Raw genomic sequence first — 26736 nt, 5'->3', positions numbered from 1 at the left:
AACCAGGCATGGATCCCACAGGACCTGTCCGTCCCTTGTGTAGATTAGACATTAACTACCTCCCCTTAACCATATATTATTGGACTCCAGGGCACTTCCTCATTCAATCCTATTTTTATTTTCATTTTGCCATTATATTGCGAGGCTACCCAAAGTTGAATGAACCTCTCCTCTGTCTGGGTGCCGGGGCCTAAATATATGCCAATGGACTGTTCCAATGTTGGGTGACGTGAAGCCTGATTCTCTGCTATGACATGCAGACTGATTCTCTGCTGACATGAAGCCAGATTGTCTGTTACGGGACCTCTCTCCTCTGCCTGGGTGCTGGGCCTAAATTCATGAAAATGGACTGTTGCAGTGGTGGCTGAAGTGAAGCCTCATTCTCTGCTATGACATGAAGACTAATTCTCTGCTGACATGAAGCCAGATTGTCTGTTACGGGACCTCTCTCCTCTGCCTGGGTGCTGGGCCTAAATATATGCCAATGGACTGTTGCAGTGGTGGCTGACGTGAAGCCTGATTCTCTGCTATGATATGAAGACTGATTCTCTGCTGACATGAAGCCAGATTGTCTGTTACGGGACCTCTCTCCTCTGCCTGGGTGCTGGGCCTAAATTTATGAAAATGGACTCTTACAGTGGTGGGTGACGTGAAGCCAGATTCTCTGCTATGGGACCTCTCTCCTATTGATTTTGGTTAATTTTTATTTATTTAATTTTTATTTTTATTCATTTCCCTATCCACATTTGTTTGCAGGGGATTTACCTACATGTTGCTGCCTTTTGCAGCCCTCTAGCCCTTTCCTGGGCTGTTTTACAGCCTTTTTAGTGCCGAAAAGTTCGGGTCCCCATTGACTTCAATGGGGTTCGGGTTCGGGATGAAGTTCGGATCGGGTTCGGATCCCGAACCCGAACATTTTCGGGAAGTTCGGCCGAACTTCTCGAACCCGAACATCCAGGTGTCCGCTCAACTCTAATAGACACATATATGATAGACATATTAGGACAGAATATCACAAAATTATGTAGCTTTTTTCAAAGATGGTCATCTTACACCCAACATCTTAGGAAGGGCAAAAATAAGGAATAACGTATCTGTAGTTTAGGACAGAGAAAGGATCAGAGGGCAAGGTTTATCCTAAACCGTATACTAGACACAGAGCTTCGAGTGGATGCTTAGCTGGCAAATTTTCCAGAATCATTGACCCTTGAAAGATAGAAGATCAAATGCTCAACAAACGTTCAGAAAAAAGTGTTTATAATAATGAGAGTTGTCAACAGTACAAATTTTTGCTGGACTGTCGTGCACTGGACTGCAAATGGAGTTGAGTGTACGTTCATTTGCATTAGTCCAGGTTCACATCACCGTTTATTTTTCAATTTTTATGATCCGTCAGAAGAACAAAAAACACAGACAGATCAAAAATTGGCACGCAGCTTCCCAAAATCATGAAAAAATTTATCTTTATTGAAAAACATTAAATCAACATGAAAGACAACATGAATAAGGTACTGACATCCAAATCCATATAGACGTGCTCAGCCATGGTCATATATAAATAGACAAAGCAAGTAATAAGACTCCATTCAGATGTCTGTAGTGCATTGCGGATCCGCAATACACCCGGCCGGCAGTAATGTATGCACACAGTGATTTATCATAAATCAGTTCAGGATGAGTAAACATTGTGTATGATGACTACGTGTACATCTACGAATAGTCAGTTCAGTTCTGGAGTCCATTATAGACGGTATGGTCAATACAAGCTCACACAATAATATGACATTTTTAAATTTATCAATGAAAAAAATAAATAAACAATAAAAGGTCAGAGCATCATTGTGGATAGAGAGAGGGCAACGCTATTGATCTTTAATTAAATGTAATCGTTGCATCATATGCCATCAAGCTTCAGCCTTGGTTGCTAAGGATAACTAGAATTCATTTTTCTGTTTTCCTTTTTTACTCCTTGTGTTCTCTGAGCCATAAGGTCACCATATGGTGACATCATATGTCACGGTGCATGGGATTTCATGCAAGATTTTCAATCAAGATGGTGGCGGCCGGCCCCTTGGGAGCAAATGGAGGAGTAAAAGGGGTTTTCCCATGACTAATGTAAAAAATGAAAATCAGACATCATATATTACACGATAACCTCTTCCTAACAAAGCCAGAACCAGCCCTGGACCTCTCATGGATCCTGAGCTATCTCCATTCATTGCTCTACTAGATTTATATCAAGCTGACAGCTCAAGGGGAGTGTCTTTTCTGCTGCAGCTCAGGGGGCGTGTCAATGCTCTCCCTATCGCAGCTCAGGAAGCAATTGGAGGATGAAACTGAGCATGTGCGGCAGGACAAAGAAATAAGAAGAAAAAAACAGCAGTTGGCGCTATACAAATACATTTTATTGACTAACTTAGTGGCTGTGCTAAATTTTTAATTACATGCAATTACAAAAGTATTCAGATCCAGGTGCTGATTTGAAAACTGTAGAATATTTTTTGTGGGACAACCCCTTTAAGTATGATTTTTGTTTAGTTTTTTTACACTAGTCCAGGTAATATCGATTCGCTACCATGAAGCACCAGGTAATTCAGCTTCTCGACGAATCAAATTTATCCTAAAATTTGGATCGAAATCCACTTAGTCAAGTTCGATTCAATCAACACTAAATATAACAATAATGTTCCCTGAAGCCTTGCACAAGCTCAGGCCTATCACTACCACAGAACGCCTTCCCTGATGTTAGACATGGGAAGAGATCTCAGGCTGCGAAGCAAGCGGTTTCCGGCTTAAACTCTCTCAGATTCCGATATAAACACTGGGTATCTGCTGGGGCACCTGCTGTCCTCAGGAGCGGGCACCATCTTTAAAAACTGAAGGGGTTAAAACCACTTTTTTATAGAAGCAGAGAAATAAGGCCTGTTAATGAAGCACTGTCTAGTCTATGGTATTAACAAGCATGGTATATTATACTCACATAGATAAAAAAAAATATAGCATGTAACATCCTAAAATCCCTCTCTGAGGACCACCCATCTCCAGCTTCGGTCCAGCTTCATCTGGGGCTTCTATCTATTTATTCTATATTCTAAATTTGGCATACAGGTTAATCGATGTCACACGTGATTCAGTTGGGAGTGAGCGGTGATGTCACCACGCTCAGCGCAGGTTGTTCTGCAGGTCTTTTCAAGAGAGGAGCGGACTGCCTTTGCGAGAGCAAGTGGATGAGGTGAGTGATCTATTTTTTTCTTTTGTTCTTTCTAAGACAACTCTAGCCACCATTTCAGGAAAAATCATTTGTTACCACGAAGCGTGAGGAAAATCGGCTTCGTTTTGAATTTAATTTTTCCTAAACTTTGGATCAAATTGCGCTTTAGATGCCTTGATTTGCCTAACACTAGATATAGAGGACAGGGTTAGTAGTGATGTTAAAGAAAGTGACCGCACTTGCCTTAGCTATAATTTGGGTAAGGATTCCAATTTTTCATTAAGCCAATTTAAACAGATGCCAGCAAAGCCCTCAAGAGGATGCAATTTGCATCACAACCACAGGGTGGCAACACACAGACATATTTAGGATACACATGTTGTGATACATTATGACAATATCAAGTTATTTGGATAAGCTGGTCATCTCATAAAATATCATTACATGTCCAGCCAAGAGTAAAGGCAAGGAAGGAGACGTGTGTATTTCTGCAGGTGCCAGGGGCTATGTAGTACTAATAAGTCTGTGGAAGATGTCCATAAATTATTATATACTTGGACACTCTGAGTGTTCGGACATTTACTAGCAAATGAGATTCAATGTGGATAAATGTAAAATTCTGCATCTGGACACTAAAAGTCCAGGTAAAGAAAAACGTGTAGAGAAGATTCTGGGTGTTGTAGAGCATAGACTAGATACAGTGACAGCACAATGCCAATCAGTTACTTCTAAGGCCAGCAGAATACTCTTGTGTTTATGGTATATTCTTTTTTTCTCTTTCCAAAATTTGCCCAAAAATTCTGCTTCAGATGCAACTCAAATCCTATATAAGTTTTTATTAACATTTATTATTTACTAGCAGAAGGAGCCGGCTTCACACGGGTATATTTCATCTATTTCATTTAATGTTTGTGTGTCGTTAAAAGATATCGACAGTATCCCCCATAAGAGTGACCTCTATAGTACCCGCCACTTTAACAGCGAACTCCGCTGCCCATATGTGGACCAAGTTTAGTAGAAACTCCATGCAGCTGTTGTGTAGGGGTGGATGACCCCCACAAGCTTTCTTTCCAGGTAGCAAGGGATGTGTGTACCAACCTTCGTTGAAATCAATGGTTGCGTTTTTGAGTGATCGCGGAACATACATACATACACATACAGTATATATGTCCTTCTTTATATATAGATAAGGTGAGACATTGAAGTGAATGGGGCTGAGCGCGATACAATGTACGGTGCCGTGCTTCGTAAGCACAGAGAAGGCTGTGGCACTCACAGGAGCGCCGCTGTCTTCTCAAAACATCTGACCGGCGGGGATCCTGGATGATGGACCCCACCAATGAGATACTGATGACCTATCCTGAGGAAAGGTCAACAGCAGTAAAATCCCAGAAAACCCCTTTAAGAACTGGTTCTCTACTATAAGAGCTGTGAATCTGGGTAGTAGTCAACTCAGGATCTGGTACTTTACAATAAGAGCAGTTGATCTGTGAAGTAGTCACCTTAGGAGCTGGTTCTTTACTGTAAGAGCAGAGAATCAGTGGAATAGTCACTTCAGTAGCTGTTTCTTTACTGTAAGAGCAGTGAGCCGGTGGAGTATCCTCCTCAGGTTTTGATTCTTTACTATAGGGGCAACAGATCTGTGGAATGGTTTTCTCAAGATCTGTGAATATGTAAAATAGTAACATCGTGAGTTGGTTCTTTACGGTAAGAGCTGTGATTTGTGGAGTAGTCAGGAAGGAATTTTTTAATCCCCTAAAGTGGGGAAAATTGGCTTCTGACCTCACAGTTTCTTTTTTTTTTTTGCCTTCTTCTGGATCAACTTGCAGGATAACAGGCTGAACTGGATGGACAAATGTCTTTTTTCGGCCTTATGTTACTATGTAGTCACCTCAGGAACTGATTATTTTCTATAAGAGCTGTGAAAGTGTAGAATGGTGAGCTCAGGAGCTGGTCCTATACTGTAAGAATACTGGAGCTGTGAATTAGCTGTTTTTTTTTTGTTCCAAGATCATTGGAATATTACTTTAGATGTGTTCTTTTTCAGTAAGAGGTGTGAACCTGCGAAATAATCTGTGGATCAATCATCTCAGGAGTTGGTTCTTTATTCTAACGTCTGTGAATATGTGGAATAGTGATCCCAGTAACTGGTTCTTTACTGTAAGAGCAGTGGATCTATGAAGTTGTCACATCAGGAGGTGGTTCTTTATTCTAAGATCTGTGAATATGTGGAATAGTAACCTTAGCAGCTATTTCTTTACTGTAAGATCAGTGAATAGGTAGAATAGTCCATTCAGGAGCTAGTTCCTTATTATAAGTGCAGATAATCTGTGGAGTAGTCACCTCAGGAGCTGGTTCTTTACTGTAAGTGCAGTGGACCATTGAGTAGTGACCTCAGGAGCTGCTTCATAATTCTAAGATATGTGAATATGTGGAGTAGTCACCTCTGGAGCTGTGGAACAGTCACCTTAGTATCTGGCTCTTTACAATAAGAGCAGAGGATCTAAGGAGTAGTCACCTCAGGAGCTAATTATTTTCCTAATGCAACTTTCACATCAGCTCTTTTTAATTCAGGTTTTGAGACCCGGCAGAGGATCTTGCAGCAGTTTTATGTCTGGCCCCAAAATGCAACTGAACTGAACTGATGCATAGTGATCAGTTTTGTCCCCATTGTCAATGAATGGGGAAAATTGCACACGACCGTATGCCCTCTGAGACCTACGGTCCCGCAGTGGCATTGATCGTGCACACGGGAGTAGATGTGTGAAGATGTGGAGTAGTCACTTCAGGAGCCGATCATAGCAGGAACAGTTAATAGTTTAAAAGCTTAAAAAAGTCATAGATGTTTTATTAGAATGAAAAAACTTTAACACTTATGTAAAAATATGGAATCCTGGTTTGCCACTACTTTTCTTAACCCACATATCCTTCCATCAACTTGATAAGCAGTTATTTTATGATATGCACTTACTGAATCTAAATCTTGGACCGATGGCGCCTTGTATGGAGGCAGTGACATATAGCGGTCTGATTATTAATTTCCAATCATCATTTCCACTGGAAGATGACATCTGTTACTAATAAAATGTATTCAGCCAGTCACTAGTATCGGTGTATGTACAGGGGGGAAGGACTGTGGGGGATACTGTTGAAGGAAGGGATTGGATTCTGAGGATTTATAGTGGTGATTATATAGCGCTTATATTATATTCACAAGTTTTTATTGCGAATATCGGCACTTCGAGAATTTGCAAAGATGTAGAATATAGTGCTATATATTCGTAATCGCAAATATTCTAGATTTTTTTTCATCAGTAACCTCCCTTCTTGCTTGTGAGCCAATGAGAAGGCTGCAATATCTTTGTCAGAGCTTAGCAACATCCCTAGCAACCAATAGGAAAGTTGCCGACCCCTTACTATATAAGAACCTCCCCAGCAGCCATTGTCTGCAGTATTTTGCAGATCTAAGAGAGAGCAGTGTCATTGCTGTGCTCTGTGCTTTCCTGTGTCATTACATTAGATAGTTAGTTAGTTACATTATATATATATAATACAGATAGTTAGTGGGAGATAGTCAGTGTAGGTTATATCCTGATATGGTGTAGCTGATAGGTTCCAGTGCAGGGTGTTAGGTAGTGTGATAGGGATTACTGTTTCTCTGCTGTCCATACATACATGCTACATAGTGCTGTGATGTCACACCAATACTTAGTGCACCAATCAGTATTATCTACTCAGACCTGATAAATTGTGAAGTTGCACGTATTGCGCCAAAAATATACACATAATTAGTGCCGATTTGCGCAATTGGGAAAATAATGACTGGAAATTACAGATTCTAGAATTTGCAAATTTATTGCGAATATTATGCTAAAAATTTGCAAAATATCGCGAAAATGAATATTGCCTATGCCGCTGTTGCATTACTAGTGATTATAGGGCATGAGTTAATATAAAATTGTGATGGGTCTAGTTAAAAGGAAGAGTTGTTATGTCTCACTGAAATGTGTGCATGTTGGCTATTAACCTGATGCAGGGGACTTACAGAGAAGTGGAAATGCATGGGAGAAGTCATAAAGATGGGAGTGGAAAAGACGGTTATGGAGCATATTAAGCCCTACACGGTTGGCAGAACATAGACCACGGGTAGGGTGGTAGACAGAGATGAGGGAGGAGATGTAGCACATCCTGCAATAGGGAGAGCTTTGTGGACCAAAGTGATATGTAAGAAGTTTTCTATAGTGAATAGGCAACCATTGTACCAGATAGGAGGCATCAGTGCAGTGACTGGCACAGAGTGGAGGCCTTGGTGTAGAGATGGGGCACATAAATGAGCCTAGCTGCTTCACTGAAGAGGCTTTGGAGAGGAGAAAGACTAATATGGAGAAGACTTATTCATCTTGTTGTGTTTTCTTTATTTCAGAGTATTCTGTTTCCATGTTTTCGTTGACATCCTCCTTAGGCTTCAACTTGGAGAAGTCAATGCTTGCATACTGCATATCACCAGTAATCATATCCATGGAATCCTCTTCTGCAGTGAACTGAACATCTTCTGGTACAGTGTCTTCTGGCGTTTCACTCTTCATGGGGTCAAAAGATACAAAGGTTATTTTTTAGTATTTTTGTACATAGGATCAGTATTATAGTAGTTATATTCTTGTACATAGGAACAGTATTATATTAGTTATATTCTTGTACATAGGAGCAGTATTATAGTAGTTATATTCTTGTACAAAAGAGCAGTATTTTAGTAGTTATATTCTTGTACATAGGAGCAGTATTATAGTAGTTATATTCTTGTACATAGGAGCAGTATTATAGCAGTTATATTCTTGTACATAGGAGCAGTATTATAGCAGTTATATTCTTGTACATAGGAGCAGTATTATAGCAGTTATATTCCTGTACATAGGAGCAGTATTATAGTAGTTATATTCTTGTACATAAGAGCAGTATTATAGTAGTTATATTCTTGTACATAGGAGCAGTATTATAGTAGTTATATTCTTGTACATAGGAGGCAGTATTATATTAGTTATATTCTTGTACATAGGAGCAGTATTATAGTATTTATATTCTTGTACATAGGAGCAGTATTATAGTAGATAATTCTTGTACATAGGAGCAGTATTATAGTAGTTATATTCTTGTACATAGGAGGCAGTATTATATTAGTTATATTCTTGTAAACAGGAGCAGTATTATAGTAGTTATATTCTTGTACATAGGAGCAGTATTATAGTAGTTATATTCTTGTACATAGGAGGGCAGTATTATAGTAATTATATTCTTGTACATAGGAGCAGTATTATGGTAGTTATATTCTTGTACATAGGAGGCAGTACTATAGTAGTTATATTCTTGTACATAGGAGCAGTATTATAGTAGTTATATTCTTGTACATAGGAGCAGTATTATAGTAGTTATATTCTTGTACATAGGAGCAGTGTTATAGTAGTTATATTCTTGTACATAGGAGCAGTATTATAGTAGTTATATTCTTGTACATAGGAGCAGTATTATAGTCAGCGGTGTATCTTGGTTTTGTGCTGCCCTAGGCGAGACTAAACTTGGGCATCCCCCTAATATAAATTTTACCCACCCCTTCCTGTCAAGGCCAAACCCCTTTCTCTCTAAACCCCACCCCTTCCTATGTGCCATCCACAGATCCCCCTCCCCTAAACAGTGCCATCCACAGATCCCCCTCCCCTAAACAGTACCTTCCACAGATCCCCCTCCCCTAAACAGTGCCGTCCACAGATCCCCCTCCCCTAAACAGTGCCGTCCACAGATCCCCCTCCCCTAAACAGTGCCGTCCACAGATCCCCCTCCCCTAAACAGTGCCATCCACAGATCCCCCTCCCCTAAACAGTGCCATCAACAGATCCCCCTCCCCTAAACAGTTCCATCCACAGATCTCCCCCCTAAATAGTGCCATCCACAGATCTCCCTTCCCTAAATAGTGCCATCCACAGATCCCCCTCCCCTAAACAGTGCCATCCACAGATCCCCCTCCCCTAAACAGTTCCATCCACAGATCTCCCCCTTAAATAGTGCCATCTACAGATCTCCCCCCTAAATAGTGCCATCCACAGATCCATCCACAGATCCCCCTTCCCTAAATAGTGCCATCAACAGAATCCCCCCCCCCCCCCCCCGGCGCTCACAGGAGAACATTTAAAAACAAATCAGTAACCTTAACTTTATTCATTTGTGATCTCTTAACTGAATTCCTTACTCTGTCTTTCAGCTCCGGTAACAGCAGGCAGTGCGGGCGGGCGGCGCTCACTCACTGATGTCACGCGCCTGCTCCTCCCACTAGGCGGTGCAGGCTCGTGATGTCAGTGAGTGAGCACCGCCCACCCGCACTGCCTGCTGTTACCGGAGCTGAAAGACAGAGTAAGGAATCAAGTTAAGAGATCACAAATTAATAAAGTTAAGGTTACTGATTTGTTTTTAAATGTTCTGCTGTGAGCAGCGGGGCCCTGTATATTCTAACCCACAGGCAAGCGTCCCTGTCACCATGGGAACGCCTGGGGGTTAGAATATACCATCGGATCTTCTGAGTATACCAGCGGCATATAAGACTGATGGGACAAGGGGGCAAACAAGGCATTTTGCCGCCCCATTGGCAAGTGCCGCCCTAGGCAAATGCCTTGTTTGCCTTGTGATAGATACGCCACTGATTATAGAAGTTATATTCTTACACATAGGAGCAATATTATAGTAGTTATATTCTTGTACATAGGAGCAGTATTATAGTAGTTATATTCTTGTACATACATAGGAGCAGTATTATATTAGTTATATTCTTGTACATAGGAGCAGTATTATATTAGTTATATTCTTGTAAACAGGAGCAGTATTATAGTAGTTATATTCTTGTACATAGGAGCAGTATTATAGTAGTTATTTTCTTGTACATAGGAGGGCAGTATTATAGTAATTATATTCTTGTACATAGGAGCAGTATTATGGTAGTTATATTCTTGTACATAGGAGGCAGTACTATAGTAGTTATATTCTTGTACATAGGAGCAGTATTATAGTAGTTATATTCTTGTACATAGGAGCAGTATTATAGTAGTTATATTCTTGTACATAGGAGCAGTATTATAGTAGTTATATTCTTGTACATAGGAGCAGTATTATAGTAGTTATATTCTTGTACATAGGAGCAGTATTATAGTCAGCGGTGTATCTTGGTTTTGTGCTGCCCTAGGCGAGACTAAACTCGGGCATCCCCCTAATATAAATTTTACCCACCCCTTCCTGTCAAGGCCAAACCCCTTTCTCTCTAAACCCCACCCCTTCCTATGTGCCATCCACAGATCCCCCTCCCCTAAACAGTGCCATCCACAGATCCCCCTCCCCTAAACAGTACCTTCCACAGATCCCCCTCCCCTAAACAGTGCCGTCCACAGATCCCCCTCCCCTAAACAGTGCCGTCCACAGATCCCCCTCCCCTAAACAGTGCCATCAACAGATCCCCCTGCCCTAAACAGTTCCATCCACAGATCTCCCCCCTAAATAGTGCCATCCACAGATCCCCCTTCCCTAAATAGTGCCATCCACAGATCCCCCTCCCCTAAACAGTGCCATCCACAGATCCCCCTCCCCTAAACAGTTCCATCCACAGATCTCCCCCTTAAATAGTGCCATCTACAGATCTCCCCCCTAAATAGTGCCATCCACAGATCCATCCACAGATCCCCCTTCCCTAAATAGTGCCATCAACAGAATCCCCCCCCCCCCCCCCGGCGCTCACAGGAGAACATTTAAAAACAAATCAGTAACCTTAACTTTATTCATTTGTGATCTCTTAACTGAATTCCTTACTCTGTCTTTCAGCTCCGGTAACAGCAGGCAGTGCGGGCGGGCGGCGCTCACTCACTGATGTCACGCGCCTGCTCCTCCCACTAGGCGGTGCAGGCTCGTGACGTCAGTGAGTGAGCACCGCCCACCCGCACTGCCTGCTGTTACCGGAGCTGAAAGACAGAGTAAGGAATCAAGTTAAGAGATCACAAATTAATAAAGTTAAGGTTACTGATTTGTTTTTAAATGTTCTGCTGTGAGCAGCGGGGCCCTGTATATTCTAACCCACAGGCAAGCGTCCCTGTCACCATGGGAACGCCTGGGGGTTAGAATATACCATCGGATCTTCTGAGTATACCAGCGGCATATAAGACTGATGGGACAAGGGGGCAAACAAGGCATTTTGCCGCCCCATTGGCAAGTGCCGCCCTAGGCAAATGCCTTGTTTGCCTTGTGATAGATACGCCACTGATTATAGAAGTTATATTCTTACACATAGGAGCAATATTATAGTAGTTATATTCTTGTACATAGGAGCAGTATTATAGTAGTTATATTCTTGTACATACATAGGAGCAGTATTATATTAGTTATATTCTTGTACATAGGAGCAGTATTATAGTAGTTATATTCTTGTACATAGGAGCAGTATTATAGTAGTTATATTCTTGTACATAGGAGCAGTATTATAGTAGTTATATTCTTTTACATAGGAGCAGTATTATAGTAGTTATATTCTTGTACATAGAGGTAGTATTATAGTAGTAATATTCTAGTACATAGGAGCAGTATTATAGTAGTTATATGCTTGTACATAGGAGCAGTATTATAGTAGTTATATTCTTGTACATAGGAGCAGTATTATAGTAGTTATATTCTTGTACATAGGAGCAGTATTATAGTAGATATATTCTTGTACATAGGAAGCAGTATTATAGTAGTTATATTCTTGTACATAAGGGCAGTATTATAGTAGTTATATACTTGTACATAGGAGCAGTATTATAGTAGTTATATTCTTGTACATAGGAGCAGTATTATAGTAGGTATATTCTTGTACATGGGAGCAGTATTATAGTAGTCATATTCTTGTACATAGGAGCAGTATTATAGTAGATATATTCTTGTACATAGGAGCAGTATTATAGTAGGTATATTCTTGTACATGGGAGCAGTATTATAGTAGTCATATTCTTGTACATAGGAGCAGTATTATAGTAGATATATTATTGTACATAGGAAGCAGTATTATAGTAGTTATATTCTTGTACATAAGGGCAGTATTATAGTAGTTATATTCTTGTACATAGGAGCAGTATTATAGTAGTTATATTCTTAATCAATTTTCTTTTTATTGATGGAAAAGCACATAGTCATATGACAATATACAACACTTATGCACCAGACGCAGCTGGGGAGATGCCAAATCATTCAGCAAGAGAGATCTGAGGCAGTTGTCAAACGACAAAAAAACACAATATCATGTGCAAATAAAGAAATATTGGGGGGTGGAAGACAGGACACGAGGAAGGGGGGGAGGGAGGGGGGTGTTAGATGTTGCAAACCTATGGATCCTAGAAGTCACGATATTGCTTCCAGGGGAGCCATGTTTTAACAAAGAGTGCCCTAGAATATGTTTCCCAATGTGCAAGCTCTTCAAACCGGTACAGCTGGTCGACTTTCTCGGTCCACATTAAGAGGGAGGGAGGGAAGTCGTTTCTCCACAGCAATGGGATCAGTAGGTGAGCTGCTGTTATGAGAATAGTCGGAAGATTCGACTTAGAAGGGGTGAGCGTACTGTTAGGACACCATAATAACAAGAGTTTGGCATCTAGTCTGATCTGGGTATTACAAGCCTTGTTTATAGCGGCTTCAATTTCCAACCAAAAAGGCTGGATTTTCTCACAGTTCCACCATATATGAGAGAGAGAGCCTATATCTCCTCCGCACCTCCAGCAATGATCTGGGATATCAGGATTTACCTTATGGAGGTATTCAGGTGTTTTGTACCACCTTGTAAGCAATTTATAGGAGTTAGCTTGTATTCTGATGCATCGGTTAAATCCGTGCGAGTGTGTGAGGATGAAGGCTTTTTCAGGTTCGGACAAAGTTACGGACAGTTCTTTTTCCCAGGCAGAAAGGAACCACAGATCTGGAGGGGCGGAGGAGAGTAGCTCCTTATAGAATGTGGAGAGAGGCTTCCGTGGACGTTGGGCTTGTGAGATTTTCCCATCTATCCAAGAGGGATCTGTCGCTGGTCGGGGTAAATTTTCAAGGAGCGCTAGATCCTTTTTGAAGGCCATAGCAGCCAAAAAAGAGGCACTCTGGACCTTTGGGAGAGCCCGGAGTCTGCTCCAGTCTAAAGCGCCGGACTCAGAAATAACGTCCTGAAGCCTGAAGCTGGATAGCAGCGCCCAGATTCCGGATGCTGCTGAGGTGGTGGGGTGTAAGTGGTATTGAAGCAGGTCTAGGGGAAGACTCGGGCTGGGGAACGTAAGGGTCGAGGCCCGGTATAATTTAGACCATTCTAGGAGCAAGCCCTTCCATAGAGGTGAGATATATTTGTTGTTAGCTGTGCACTTGCGCAAGCCCCATAGAGCCAGCTTGTCATTATAGGTGAGCAGTAGGGATGAGCGAACTCGAACTGTATAGTTCGGGTTCGTACCGAATTTTGGGGTGTCCGTGACACGGACCCGAACCCGGACATTTTCGTAAAAGTCCGGGTTCGGGTTCGGTGTTCGTCGCTTTCTTCGCGCTTTTGTGACGCTTTCTTGGCGCTTTTTGAAAGGCTGCAAAGCAGCCAATCAACAAGCGTCATACTACTTGCCCCAAGAGGCCATCACAGCCATGCCTACTATTGGCATGGCTGTGATTGGCCAGAGCACCATGTGACCCAGCCTCTATTTAAGCTGGAGTCACATAGCGCCGCCCGTCACTCTGCTCTGATTAGCGTAGGGAGAGGTTGCGGCTGCGACAGTAGGGCGAGATTAGGCAGATTAACTCCTCCAAAGGACTTGATTAACTGATCGATCTGCAGCTGTGGACCATTGAGCTGCTGATCCTCAATTGCTCACTGTTTTTAGGCTGCACAGACCGTTTGTCAGTCTCATTTTTCTGGGGTGATCGGCGGCCATTTTGTGTCTTGTGGTGCGCCAGCACAAGCTGCGACCAAGTGCATTTAACCCTCAATGGTGTGGTTGTTTTTTGGCTAAAGCCTACATCAGGGTGAAGCTGTCACACCAAGTGCATTTAACCAGCAATAGTCTGTTCATTTTTTGGCCATATACAAAATCAGGGGCAAGCTGCGCCTGTCACCAAGTGCATTTAACCCTCAATGGTGTGGTTGTTTTTTGGCTAAAGCCTACATCAGGGTGAAGCTGTCACACCAAGTGCATTTAACCAGCAATAGTCTGTTCATTTTTTGGCCATATACAAAATCAGGGGCAAGCTGCGCCTGTCACCAAGTGCATTTAACCCTCAATGGTGTGGTTGTTTTTTGGCTAAAGCCTACATCAGGGTGAAGCTGTCACACCAAGTGCATTTAACCAGCAATAGTCTGTTCATTTTTTGGCCATATACAAAATCAGGGGCAAGCTGCGCCTGTCACCAAGTGCATTTAACCCTCAATGGTGTGGTTGTTTTTTGGCTAAAGCCTACATCAGGGTGAAGCTGTCACACCAAGTGCATTTAACCAGCAATAGTCTGTTCATTTTTTGGCCATATCCCAGTCTAATTCTGTCACTAAATCCATACCGGTCACCCAGCGCCTAAATACTAGGCCTCAAATTTATATCCAGCTAAATCTGTCCCTAGTGCTGTAGCTGGGCGAGTTATTTAGTGTCCGTTCAAGCACATTTCTTGTTCTGGGTTGAAATACAATTCCCAATTTAGCAATTTCATAATTTAGTGGTTTCTGCTATATCAGAGCTATTTGAAATCTATCCCAAAAAGGGTATATAATATTGAAGGTGCACATAGGGTCATTCAGAATAACTTCACACACACCCGCTACTGTGTATTTCCAAGTCTAATTCTGTCACTAAACCCATACCTGTCACCCAGCGCCTAAATACTAGGCCTCAAATTTAAATCCCTCTAAATCTCTCGTTACCGTTGTCCTGTTGTAGCTGGGAAAGTTATTTAGTGCCCGTCAAAGCACATTTTTTGTTCTGGGTTGAAGTACAATTCCCAATTTAGCAATTTCATAATTTAGTGGTTCCTGCTATATCAGAGCTATTTGAAATCTATCCCAAAAAGGGTATATAATATTGAAGGTGCACATAGGGTCATTCAGAATAACTTCACACACACCCGCTACTGTGTATTTCCAAGTCTAATTCTGTCACTAAACCCATACCTGTCACCCAGCGCCTAAATACTAGGCCTCAAATTTAAATCCCTCTAAATCTCTCGTTACCGTTGTCCTGTTGTAGCTGGGAAAGTTATTTAGTGCCCGTCAAAGCACATTTTTTGTTCTGGGTTGAAGTACAATTCCCAATTTAGCAATTTCATAATTTAGTGGTTCCTGCTATATCAGAGCTATTTGAAATCTATCCCAAAAAGGGTATATAATATTGAAGGTGCACATAGGGTCATTCAGAATAACTTCACACACACCCGCTACTGTGTATTTCCAAGTCTAATTCTGTCACTAAATCCATACCGGTGACCCAGCGCCTAAATACTAGGCCTCAAATTTAATTCCCTCTAAATCTCTCGTTACCCACCGCTGTACTGTTGTTGCTGGGCAAGATATTTAGTGTCCGTCAAAGCACATTTTTTGTTCTGGGTTGAAGTACAATTCCCAATTTAGCAATTTCATAATTTAGTGGTTTCTGCTATATCAGAGCTATTTGAAATCTATCCCTAAAAGGGTATATAATATTGAAGGTGCACATAGGGTCATTCAGAATAACTTCACACACACCCGCTACTGTGTATTTCCAAGTCTAATTCTGTCACTAAACCCATACCTGTCACCCAGCGCCTAAATACTAGGCCTCAAATTTAAATCCCTCTAAATCTCTCGTTACCGTTGTCCTGTTGTAGCTGGGAAAGTTATTTAGTGCCCGTCAAAGCACATTTTTTGTTCTGGGTTGAAGTACAATTCCCAATTTAGCAATTTCATAATTTAGTGGTTTCTGCTATATCAGAGCTATTTGAAATCTATCCCTAAAAGGGTATATAATATTGAAGGTGCACATAGGGTCATTCAGAATAACTTCACACACACCCGCTACTGTGTATTTCCAAGTCTAATTCTGTCACTAAACCCATACCTGTCACCCAGCGCCTAAATACTAGGCCTCAAATTTAAATCCCTCTAAATCTCTCGTTACCGTTGTCCTGTTGTAGCTGGGAAAGTTATTTAGTGCCCGTCAAAGCACATTTTTTGTTCTGGGTTGAAGTACAATTCCCAATTTAGCAATTTCATAATTTAGTGGTTCCTGCTATATCAGAGCTATTTGAAATCTATCCCAAAAAGGGTATATAATATTGAAGGTGCACATAGGGTCATTCAGAATAACTTCACACACACCCGCTACTGTGTATTTCCAAGTCTAATTCTGTCACTAAATCCATACCGGTGACCCAGCGCCTAAATACTAGGCCTCAAATTTAATTCCCTCTAAATCTCTCGTTACCCACCGCTGTACTGTTGTTGCTGGGCAAGATATTTAGTGTCCGTCAAAGCACATTTTTTGTTCTGGGTTGAAGTACAATTCCCAATTTAGCAATTTCATAATTTAGTGGTTTCTGCTATATCAGAGCTATTTGAAATCTATCCCTAAAAGGGTATATAATATTGAAGGTGCACATAGGGTCATTCAGAATAACTTCACACACACCCGCTACTGTGTATTTCCAAGTCTAATTCTGTCACTAAACCCATACCTGTCACCCAGCGCCTAAATACTAGGCCTCAAATTTAAATCCCTCTAAATCTCTCGTTACCGTTGTCCTGTTGTAGCTGGGAAAGTTATTTAGTGCCCGTCAAAGCACATTTTTTGTTCTGGGTTGAAGTACAATTCCCAATTTAGCAATTTCATAATTTAGTGGTTTCTGCTATATCAGAGCTATTTGAAATCTATCCCTAAAAGGGTATATAATATTGAAGGTGCACATAGGGTCATTCAGAATAACTTCACACACACCCGCTACTGTGTATTTCCAAGTCTAATTCTGTCACTAAACCCATACCTGTCACCCAGCGCCTAAATACTAGGCCTCAAATTTAAATCCCTCTAAATCTCTCGTTACCGTTGTCCTGTTGTAGCTGGGAAAGTTATTTAGTGCCCGTCAAAGCACATTTTTTGTTCTGGGTTGAAGTACAATTCCCAATTTAGCAATTTCATAATTTAGTGGTTTCTGCTATATCAGAGCTATTTGAAATCTATCCCTAAAAGGGTATATAATATTGAAGGTGCACATAGGGTCATTCAGAATAACTTCACACACACCCGCTACTGTGTATTTCCAAGTCTAATTCTGTCACTAAACCCATACCTGTCACCCAGCGCCTAAATACTAGGCCTCAAATTTAAATCCCTCTAAATCTCTCGTTACCGTTGTCCTGTTGTAGCTGGGAAAGTTATTTAGTGCCCGTCAAAGCACATTTTTTGTTCTGGGTTGAAGTACAATTCCCAATTTAGCAATTTCATAATTTAGTGGTTCCTGCTATATCAGAGCTATTTGAAATCTATCCCAAAAAGGGTATATAATATTGAAGGTGCACATAGGGTCATTCAGAATAACTTCACACACACCCGCTACTGTGTATTTCCAAGTCTAATTCTGTCACTAAACCCATACCTGTCACCCAGCGCCTAAATACTAGGCCTCAAATTTAAATCCCTCTAAATCTCTCGTTACCGTTGTCCTGTTGTAGCTGGGAAAGTTATTTAGTGCCCGTCAAAGCACATTTTTTGTTCTGGGTTGAAGTACAATTCCCAATTTAGCAATTTCATAATTTAGTGGTTTCTGCTATATCAGAGCTATTTGAAATCTATCCCTAAAAGGGTATATAATATTGAAGGTGCACATAGGGTCATTCAGAATAACTTCACACACACCCGCTACTGTGTATTTCCAAGTCTAATTCTGTCACTAAACCCATACCTGTCACCCAGCGCCTAAATACTAGGCCTCAAATTTAAATCCCTCTAAATCTCTCGTTACCGTTGTCCTGTTGTAGCTGGGAAAGTTATTTAGTGCCCGTCAAAGCACATTTTTTGTTCTGGGTTGAAGTACAATTCCCAATTTAGCAATTTCATAATTTAGTGGTTTCTGCTATATCAGAGCTATTTGAAATCTATCCCTAAAAGGGTATATAATATTCAAGGTGCACATAGGGTCATTCAGAATAACTTCACACACACCCGCTACTGTGTATTTCCAAGTCTAATTCTGTCACTAAACCCATACCTGTCACCCAGCGCCTAAATACTAGGCCTCAAATTTAAATCCCTCTAAATCTCTCGTTACCGTTGTCCTGTTGTAGCTGGGAAAGTTATTTAGTGCCCGTCAAAGCACATTTTTTGTTCTGGGTTGAAGTACAATTCCCAATTTAGCAATTTCATAATTTAGTGGTTTCTGCTATATCAGAGCTATTTGAAATCTATCCCTAAAAGGGTATATAATATTGAAGGTGCACATAGGGTCATTCAGAATAACTTCACACACACCCGCTACTGTGTATTTCCAAGTCTAATTCTGTCACTAAACCCATACCTGTCACCCAGCGCCTAAATACTAGGCCTCAAATTTAAATCCCTCTAAATCTCTCGTTACCGTTGTCCTGTTGTAGCTGGGAAAGTTATTTAGTGCCCGTCAAAGCACATTTTTTGTTCTGGGTTGAAGTACAATTCCCAATTTAGCAATTTCATAATTTAGTGGTTCCTGCTATATCAGAGCTATTTGAAATCTATCCCAAAAAGGGTATATAATATTCAAGGTGCACATTGGGTCATTCAGAATAACTTCACACACACGCTTCTGTGCATTTCCAAGTCTAATTCTGTCACTAAATCCATACCGGTCACCCAGCGCCTAAATACTAGGCCTCAAATTTATATCCCGCTGAATTTGAATACAATACATTGGGCCAAATAATATATTTGTTGTTGTGGTGAACCATAACAATGAGAAAAACATCTAGTAAGGGACGCGGACGTGGACATGGTCGTGGTGGTGTTAGTGGACCCTCTGGTGCTGGGAGAGGACGTGGCCGTTCTGCCACATCCACACGTCCTAGTGTACCAACTACCTCAGGTCCCAGTAGCCGCCAGAATTTACAGCGATATATGGTGGGGCCCAATGCCGTTCTAAGGATGGTAAGGCCTGAGCAGGTACAGGCATTAGTCAATTGGGTGGCCGACAGTGGATCCAGCACGTTCACATTATCTCCCACCCAGTCTTCTGCAGAAAGCGCACAGATGGCGCCTAAAAACCAACCCCATCAGTCTGTCACATCACCCCCATGCATACCAGGGAAACTGTCTCAGCCTCAAGTTATGCAGCAGTCTCTTATGCTGTTTGAAGACTCCGCTGGCAGGGTTTCCCAAGGGCATCCACCTAGCCCTTCCCCAGCGGTGAAAGACATAGAATGCACTGACGCACAACCACTTATGTTTCCTGATGATGAGGACATGGGAATACCACCTCAGCATGTCTCTGATGATGACGAAACACAGGTGCCAACTGCTGCGTCTTTCTGCAGTGTGCAGACTGAACAGGAGGTCAGGGATCAAGACTGGGTGGAAGACGATGCAGGGGACGATGAGGTCCTAGACCCCACATGGAATGAAGGTCGTGCCACTGACTTTCACAGTTCGGAGGAAGAGGCAGTGGTGAGACCGAGCCAACAGCGTAGCAAAAGAGGGAGCAGTGGGCAAAAGCAGAACACCCGCCGCCAAGAGACTCCGCCTGCTACTGACCGCCGCCATCTGGGACCGAGCACCCCAAAGGCAGCTTCAAGGAGTTCCCTGGCATGGCACTTCTTCAAACAATGTGCTGACGACAAGACCCGAGTGGTTTGCACGCTGTGCCATCAGAGCCTGAAGCGAGGCATTAACGTTCTGAACCTGAGCACAACCTGCATGACCAGGCACCTGCATGCAAAGCATGAACTGCAGTGGAGGAAACACCTTAAAACCAAGGAAGTCACTCAGGCTCCCCCTGCTACCTCTTCTGCTGCTGCCGCCTCGGCCTATTCTGCTGCTGCCGCCTCGGCCTCTTCCTCCGCCTCTGGAGGAACGTTGGCACCTGCCGCCCAGCAAACAGGGGATGTACCACCAACACCACCACCACCACCTCCGTCACCAAGCGTCTCAACCATGTCACACGCCAGCGTTCAGCTCTCCATCTCACAAACATTTGATAGAAAGAGTAAATTCCCACCTAGCCACCCTCGATCCCTGGCCCTGAATGCCAGCATTTCTAAACTACTGGCCTATGAAATGCTGTCATTTAGGCTGGTGGACACAGACAGCTTCAAACAGCTCATGTCGCTTGCTGTCCCACAGTATGTTGTTCCCAGCCGCCACTACTTCTCCAAGAGAGCCGTGCCTTCCCTGCACAACCAAGTATCCGATAAAATCAAGTGTGCACTGCGCAACGCCATCTGTAGCAAGGTCCACCTAACCACAGATACGTGGACCAGTAAGCACGGCCAGGGACGCTATATCTCCCTAACTGCACACTGGGTAAATGTAGTGGCAGCTGGGCCCCAGGCGGAGAGCTGTTTGGCGCACGTCCTGCCGCCGCCAAGGATCGCAGGGCAACATTCTTTGCCTCCTGTTGCCACCTCCTCCTTCTCGGCTTCCTCCTCCTCTTCTTCCACCTGCTCATCCAGTCAGCCACACACCTTCACCACCAACTTCAGCACAGCCCGGGGTAAACGTCAGCAGGCCATTCTGAAACTCATATGTTTGGGGGACAGGCCCCACACCGCACAGGAGTTGTGGCGGGGTATTGAACAACAGACCGACGAGTGGTTGCTGCCGGTGAGCCTCAAGCCCGGCCTGGTGGTGTGTGATAATGGGCGAAATCTCGTTGCAGCTCTGGGACTAGCCGGTTTGACGCACATCCCTTGCTTGGCGCATGTGCTGAATTTGGTGGTGCAGAAGTTCATTCACAACTACCCCGACATGTCAGAGCTGCTGCATAAAGTGCGGGCCGTCTGTTCGCGCTTCCGGCGTTCACATCCTGCCGCTGCTCGCCTGTCTGCGCTACAGCGTAACTTCGGCCTTCCCGCTCACCGCCTCATATGCGACGTGCCCACCAGGTGGAACTCCACCTTGCACATGCTGGACAGACTGTGCGAGCAGCAGCAGGCCATAGTGGAGTTTCAGCTGCAGCACGCACGGGTCAGTCGCACTACAGAACAGCACCACTTCACCACCAATGACTGGGCCTCCATGCGAGACCTGTGTGCCCTGTTGCGCTGTTTCGAGTACTCCACCAACATGGCCAGTGGCGATGACACCGTTATCAGCGTTACAATACCACTTCTATGTCTCCTTGAGAAAACACTTAGGGCGATGATGGAACAGGAGGTGGCCCAGGAGGAGGAGGAGGAGGATGAGGAAGAGGGGTCATTTTTAGCACTTTCAGGCCAGTCTCTTCGAAGTGACTCAGAGGGAGGTTTTTTGCAACAGCAGAGGCCAGGTACAAATGTGGCCAGCCAGGGCCCACTACTGGAGGACGAGGAGGACGAGGATGAGGAGGAGGTGGAGGAGGATGAGGATGAAGCATGGTCACAGCGGGGTGGCACCCAACGCAGCTCGGGTCCATCACTGGTGCGTGGCTGGGGGGAAAGGCAGGACGATGACGATACGCCTCCCACAGAGGACAGCTTGTCCTTATCCCTGGGCAGCCTGGCACACATGAGCGACTACATGCTGCAGTGCCTGCGCAACGACAGCAGAGTTGCCCACATTTTAACCTGTGCGGACTACTGGGTTGCCACCCTGCTGGATCCACGCTACAAAGACAATGTGCCCACCTTACTTCCTGCACTGGAGCGTGATAGGAAGATGCGCGAGTACAAGCGCACGTTGGTAGACGCGCTACTGAGAGCATTCCCAAATGTCACAGGGGAACAAGTGGAAGCCCAAGGCCAAGGCAGAGGAGGAGCAAGAGGTCGCCAAGGCAGCTGTGTCACGGCCAGCTCCTCTGAGGGCAGGGTTAGCATGGCAGAGATGTGGAAAACTTTTGTCAACACGCCACAGCTAACTGCACCACCACCTGATACGCAACGTGTTAGCAGGAGGCAACATTTCACTAACATGGTGGAACAGTACGTGTGCACACCCCTCCACGTACTGACTGATGGTTCGGCCCCATTCAACTTCTGGGTCTCTAAATTGTCCACGTGGCCAGAGCTAGCCTTTTATGCCTTGGAGGTGCTGGCCTGCCCGGCAGCCAGCGTTTTGTCTGAACGTGTATTCAGCACGGCAGGGGGCGTCATTACAGACAAACGCAGCCGCCTGTCTACAGCCAATGTGGACAAGCTGACGTTCATAAAAATGAACCAGGCATGGATCCCACAGGACCTGTCCGTCCCTTGTCCAGATTAGACATTAACTACCTCCCCATAACCATATATTATTGGACTCCAGGGCACTTCCTCATTCAATCCTATTTTTATTTTCATTTTACCATTATATTGCGAGGCTACCCAAAGTTGAATGAACCTCTCCTCTGCCTGTGTGCTAGGCCTAAATATATGCCAATGGACTGTTGCAGTGGTGGCTGACATGAAGCCTGATTCTCTGCTATGACATGCAGACTAATTCTCTGCTGACATGAAGCCAGATTGTCTGTTACGGGACCTCTCTCCTCTGCCTGGGTGCTGGGCCTAAATATATGCCAATGGACTGTTGCAGTGGTGGCTGACGTGAAGCCAGATTCTCTGCTATGACATGCAGACTGATTCTCTGCTGACATGAAGCCAGATTGTCTGTTACGGGACCTCTCTGCTCTGCCTGTGTGCTAGGCCTAAATATATGCCAATGGACTGTTGCAGTGGTGGCTGACGTGAAGCCTCATTCTCTGCTATGACATGCAGACTGATTCTCTGCTGACATGAAGCCAGATTGTCTGTTACGGGACCTCTCTGCTCTGCCTGTGTGCTAGGCCTAAATATATGCCAATGGACTGTTGCAGTGGTGGGTGACGTGAAGCCTCATTCTCTGCTATGACATGCAGACTGATTCTCTGCTGACATGAAGCCAGATTCTCTGTTACTGGACCTCTCTCCTCTGCCTGTGTGTGCTGGGCCTAAATATATGCCAATGGACTGTTGCAGTGGTGGCTGACGTGAAGCCTCATTCTCTGCTATGACATGCAGACTGATTCTCTGCTGTCATGAAGCCAGATTGTCTGTTACGGGACCTCTCTGCTCTGCCTGTGTGCTAGGCCTAAATATATGCCAATGGACTGTTGCAGTGGTGGCTGACGTGAAGCCTCATTCTCTGCTATGACATGCAGACTGATTCTCTGCTGACATGAAGCCAGATCGTCTGTTACGGGACCTCTCTGCTCTGCCTGTGTGCTAGGCCTAATATATGCCAATGGACTGTTGCAGTGGTGGGTGACGTGAAGTCTCATTCTCTGCTATGACATGCAGACTGATTCTCTGCTGACATGAAGCCAGATTGTCTGTTACGGGACCTCTCTGCTCTGCCTGTGTGCTAGGCCTAAATATATGCCAATGGACTGTTGCAGTGGTGGCTGACGTGAAGCCTCATTCTCTGCTATGACATGCAGACTGATTCTCTGCTGACATGAAGCCAGATCGTCTGTTACGGGACCTCTCTGCTCTGCCTGTGTGCTAGGCCTAAATATATGCCAATGGACTGTTGCAGTGGTGGGTGACGTGAAGTCTCATTCTCTGCTATGACATGCAGACTGATTCTCTGCTGACATGAAGCCAGATTCTCTGTTACTGGACCTCTCTCCTCTGCCTGTGTGTGTGCTGGGCCTAAATATATGCCAATGGACTGTTGCAGTGGTGGCTGACGTGAAGCCTCATTCTCTGCTATGACATGCAGACTGATTCTCTGCTGTCATGAAGCCAGATTGTCTGTTACGGGACCTCTCTGCTCTGCCTGTGTGCTAGGCCTAAATATATGCCAATGGACTGTTGCAGTGGTGGCTGACGTGAAGCCTCATTCTCTGCTATGACATGCAGACTGATTCTCTGCTGACATGAAGCCAGATCGTCTGTTACGGGACCTCTCTGCTCTGCCTGTGTGCTAGGCCTAAATATATGCCAATGGACTGTTGCAGTGGTGGGTGACGTGAAGCCTGATTCTCTGCTATGACATGCAGACTGATTCTCTGCTGACATGAAGCCAGATTGTCTGTTACGGGACCTCTCTGCTCTGCCTGTGTGCTAGGCCTAAATATATGCCAATGGACTGTTGCAGTGGTGGCTGACGTGAAGCCTCATTCTCTGCTATGACATGCAGACTGATTCTCTGCTGACATGAAGCCAGATCGTCTGTTACGGGACCTCTCTGCTCTGCCTGTGTGCTAGGCCTAAATATATGCCAATGGACTGTTGCAGTGGTGGGTGACGTGAAGCCTGATTCTCTGCTATGACATGCAGACTGATTCTCTGCTGACATGAAGCCAGATTGTCTGTTACGGGACCTCTCTGCTCTGCCTGTGTGCTAGGCCTAAATATATGCCAATGGACTGTTGCAGTGGTGGGTGACGTGAAGCCTCATTCTCTGCTATGACATGCAGACTGATTCTCTGCTGACATGAAGCCAGATTCTCTGTTACTGGACCTCTCTCCTCTGCCTGTGTGTGTGCTGGGCCTAAATATATGCCAATGGACTGTTGCAGTGGTGGCTGACGTGAAGCCTCATTCTCTGCTATGACATGCAGACTGATTCTCTGCTGACATGAAGCCAGATTGTCTGTTACGGGACCTCTCTCCTCTGCCTGGGTGCTGGGTAGTGTTGAGAGCGAATATTCGAAAAGCAAATTTTTTTCGCGAATATCGCAACTTCGCGATTTCGCGAATATTTCGAATATAGTGCTATATATTCGTAAAAACGAATATTCGTTTTTTGTTTTTCCCCCCCCCCCCACAAAATTACAGTACACATTTAATTGATTGTTTCCCAAGGTCCAACAGCTCAGATCTTACTCACATTGCCTAGAAAGTGATTGAGGCGCGAATCTTCGTAAGGCGATTTTATTAGCGCACATGCGAATATCGGCACGTCCCAGAACAGAGGCAAAGGGCTTTGCATTCATACATTAGTGAATTGAGTTGCGAATCTTCGTAAGGCGATTTTATTAGCGCACATGCGAATATCTACACTTGTCCCAGAACAGAGGCAAAGGGCTTTGCATTCATACATTAGTGATTGAATTGAGCTGCGAATCTTCATAAGGCGATTTTATTAACGCAAATGCAAATATCTACACTTGTCCCCAGAACAGAGAGGCAAAGGCCTGTGCATTCATTTAGTATAGCACCATATTCGCGAATACGTAGAACTTCGTAAAATTCGATTTACGAATATTCGTATTTTTTATTTTACTTTCCACCTTACAGATTACATTGATCTGTACTCTGTCAACTACTGTCATCACCCCCCACTGTATCTCGATTGATTCCCAAAAGTCTCACATTCCCTAGAAAGTGATTGAGGTGCGAATCTTCGTAAGGCGATTTTATTAGCGCACATGCGAATATCTACACTTGTCCCAGAACAGAGGCAAAGGGCATTGCATTCATACATTAGTGATTGAATTGAGTTGCGAATCTTCGTAAGGCGATTTCATTAGCGCACATGTGAATTTTGCATAGCATATGTATTATGCGATGCGAAAATTCGAATTATCGCATATGCGAAATAATAACGAATTTGAATAATCGCGAATATTTTACGAATATTCTTTCGAATATTCACAAATTTCGCGAATTCGAATATGGGACATGCCGCTCAACACTAGTGCTGGGCCTAAACTTATGACAATGGACTGTTGCAGTGGTGGCTGACGTGAAGCCTCATTCTCTGCTATGACATGCAGACTGATTCTCTGCTGACATGAAGCCAGATTCTCTGTTACGGGACCTCTCTCCTCTGCCTGTGTGTGTGCTGGGCCTAAATATATGCCAATGGACTGTTGCAGTGGTGGCTGATGTGAAGCCTCATTCTCTGCTATGACATGCAGACTGATTCTCTGCTGACATGAAGCCAGATTCTCTGTTACGGGACCTCTCTCCTCTGCCTGTGTGTGTGCTGGGCCTAAATATATGCCAATGGACTGTTGCAGTGGTGGCTGACGTGAAGCCTCATTCTCTGCTATGACATGCAGACTAATTCTCTGCTGACATGAAGCCAGATTCTCTGTTACGGGACCTCTCTCCTCTGCCTGGGTTCCGGGGCCTAAATATCTGAGAATGGACTGTTCCAGTGGTGGGTGACGGGAAGCCAGATTCTCTGCTATGGAACCTCTCTCCAATTGATTTTGGTTAATTTTTATTTATTTAATTTTTATTTTAATTCATTTCCCTATCCACATTTGTTTGCAGGGGATTTACCTACATGTTGCTGCCTTTTGCAGCCCTCTAGCTCTTTCCTGGGCTGTTTTACAGCCTTTTTAGTGCCGAAAAGTTCGGGTCCCCATTGACTTCAATGGGGTTCGGGTTCGGGACGAAGTTCGGATCGGGTTCGGATCCC

General features: G+C 43.9%; 1 protein-coding gene across 1 annotated transcript in view; it reads right to left on the bottom strand.

The window, feature by feature from the left end:
• Window positions 1-7067: 7067 nt before the first annotated feature.
• The window catches only part of LOC122932364, a 106581-nt gene continuing 86912 nt past the window's right edge, over window positions 7068-26736 (bottom strand). Inside the window, exon 6 of the mRNA XM_044286735.1 lies at window positions 7068-7791. Within this exon, the coding sequence (XP_044142670.1) occupies window positions 7603-7791 (189 nt within the window). The 3' untranslated portion in view covers window positions 7068-7602. The remainder of the gene's footprint in view (window positions 7792-26736) is intronic.

Source organism: Bufo gargarizans, chromosome 1, assembly GCF_014858855.1.
Source record: "Bufo gargarizans isolate SCDJY-AF-19 chromosome 1, ASM1485885v1, whole genome shotgun sequence".
Taxonomy (NCBI): Eukaryota; Metazoa; Chordata; class Amphibia; order Anura; family Bufonidae; genus Bufo; species Bufo gargarizans.
Note: the sequence above shows the minus strand (reverse complement) of the source record. Positions and strands in the feature narration are given on the sequence as shown.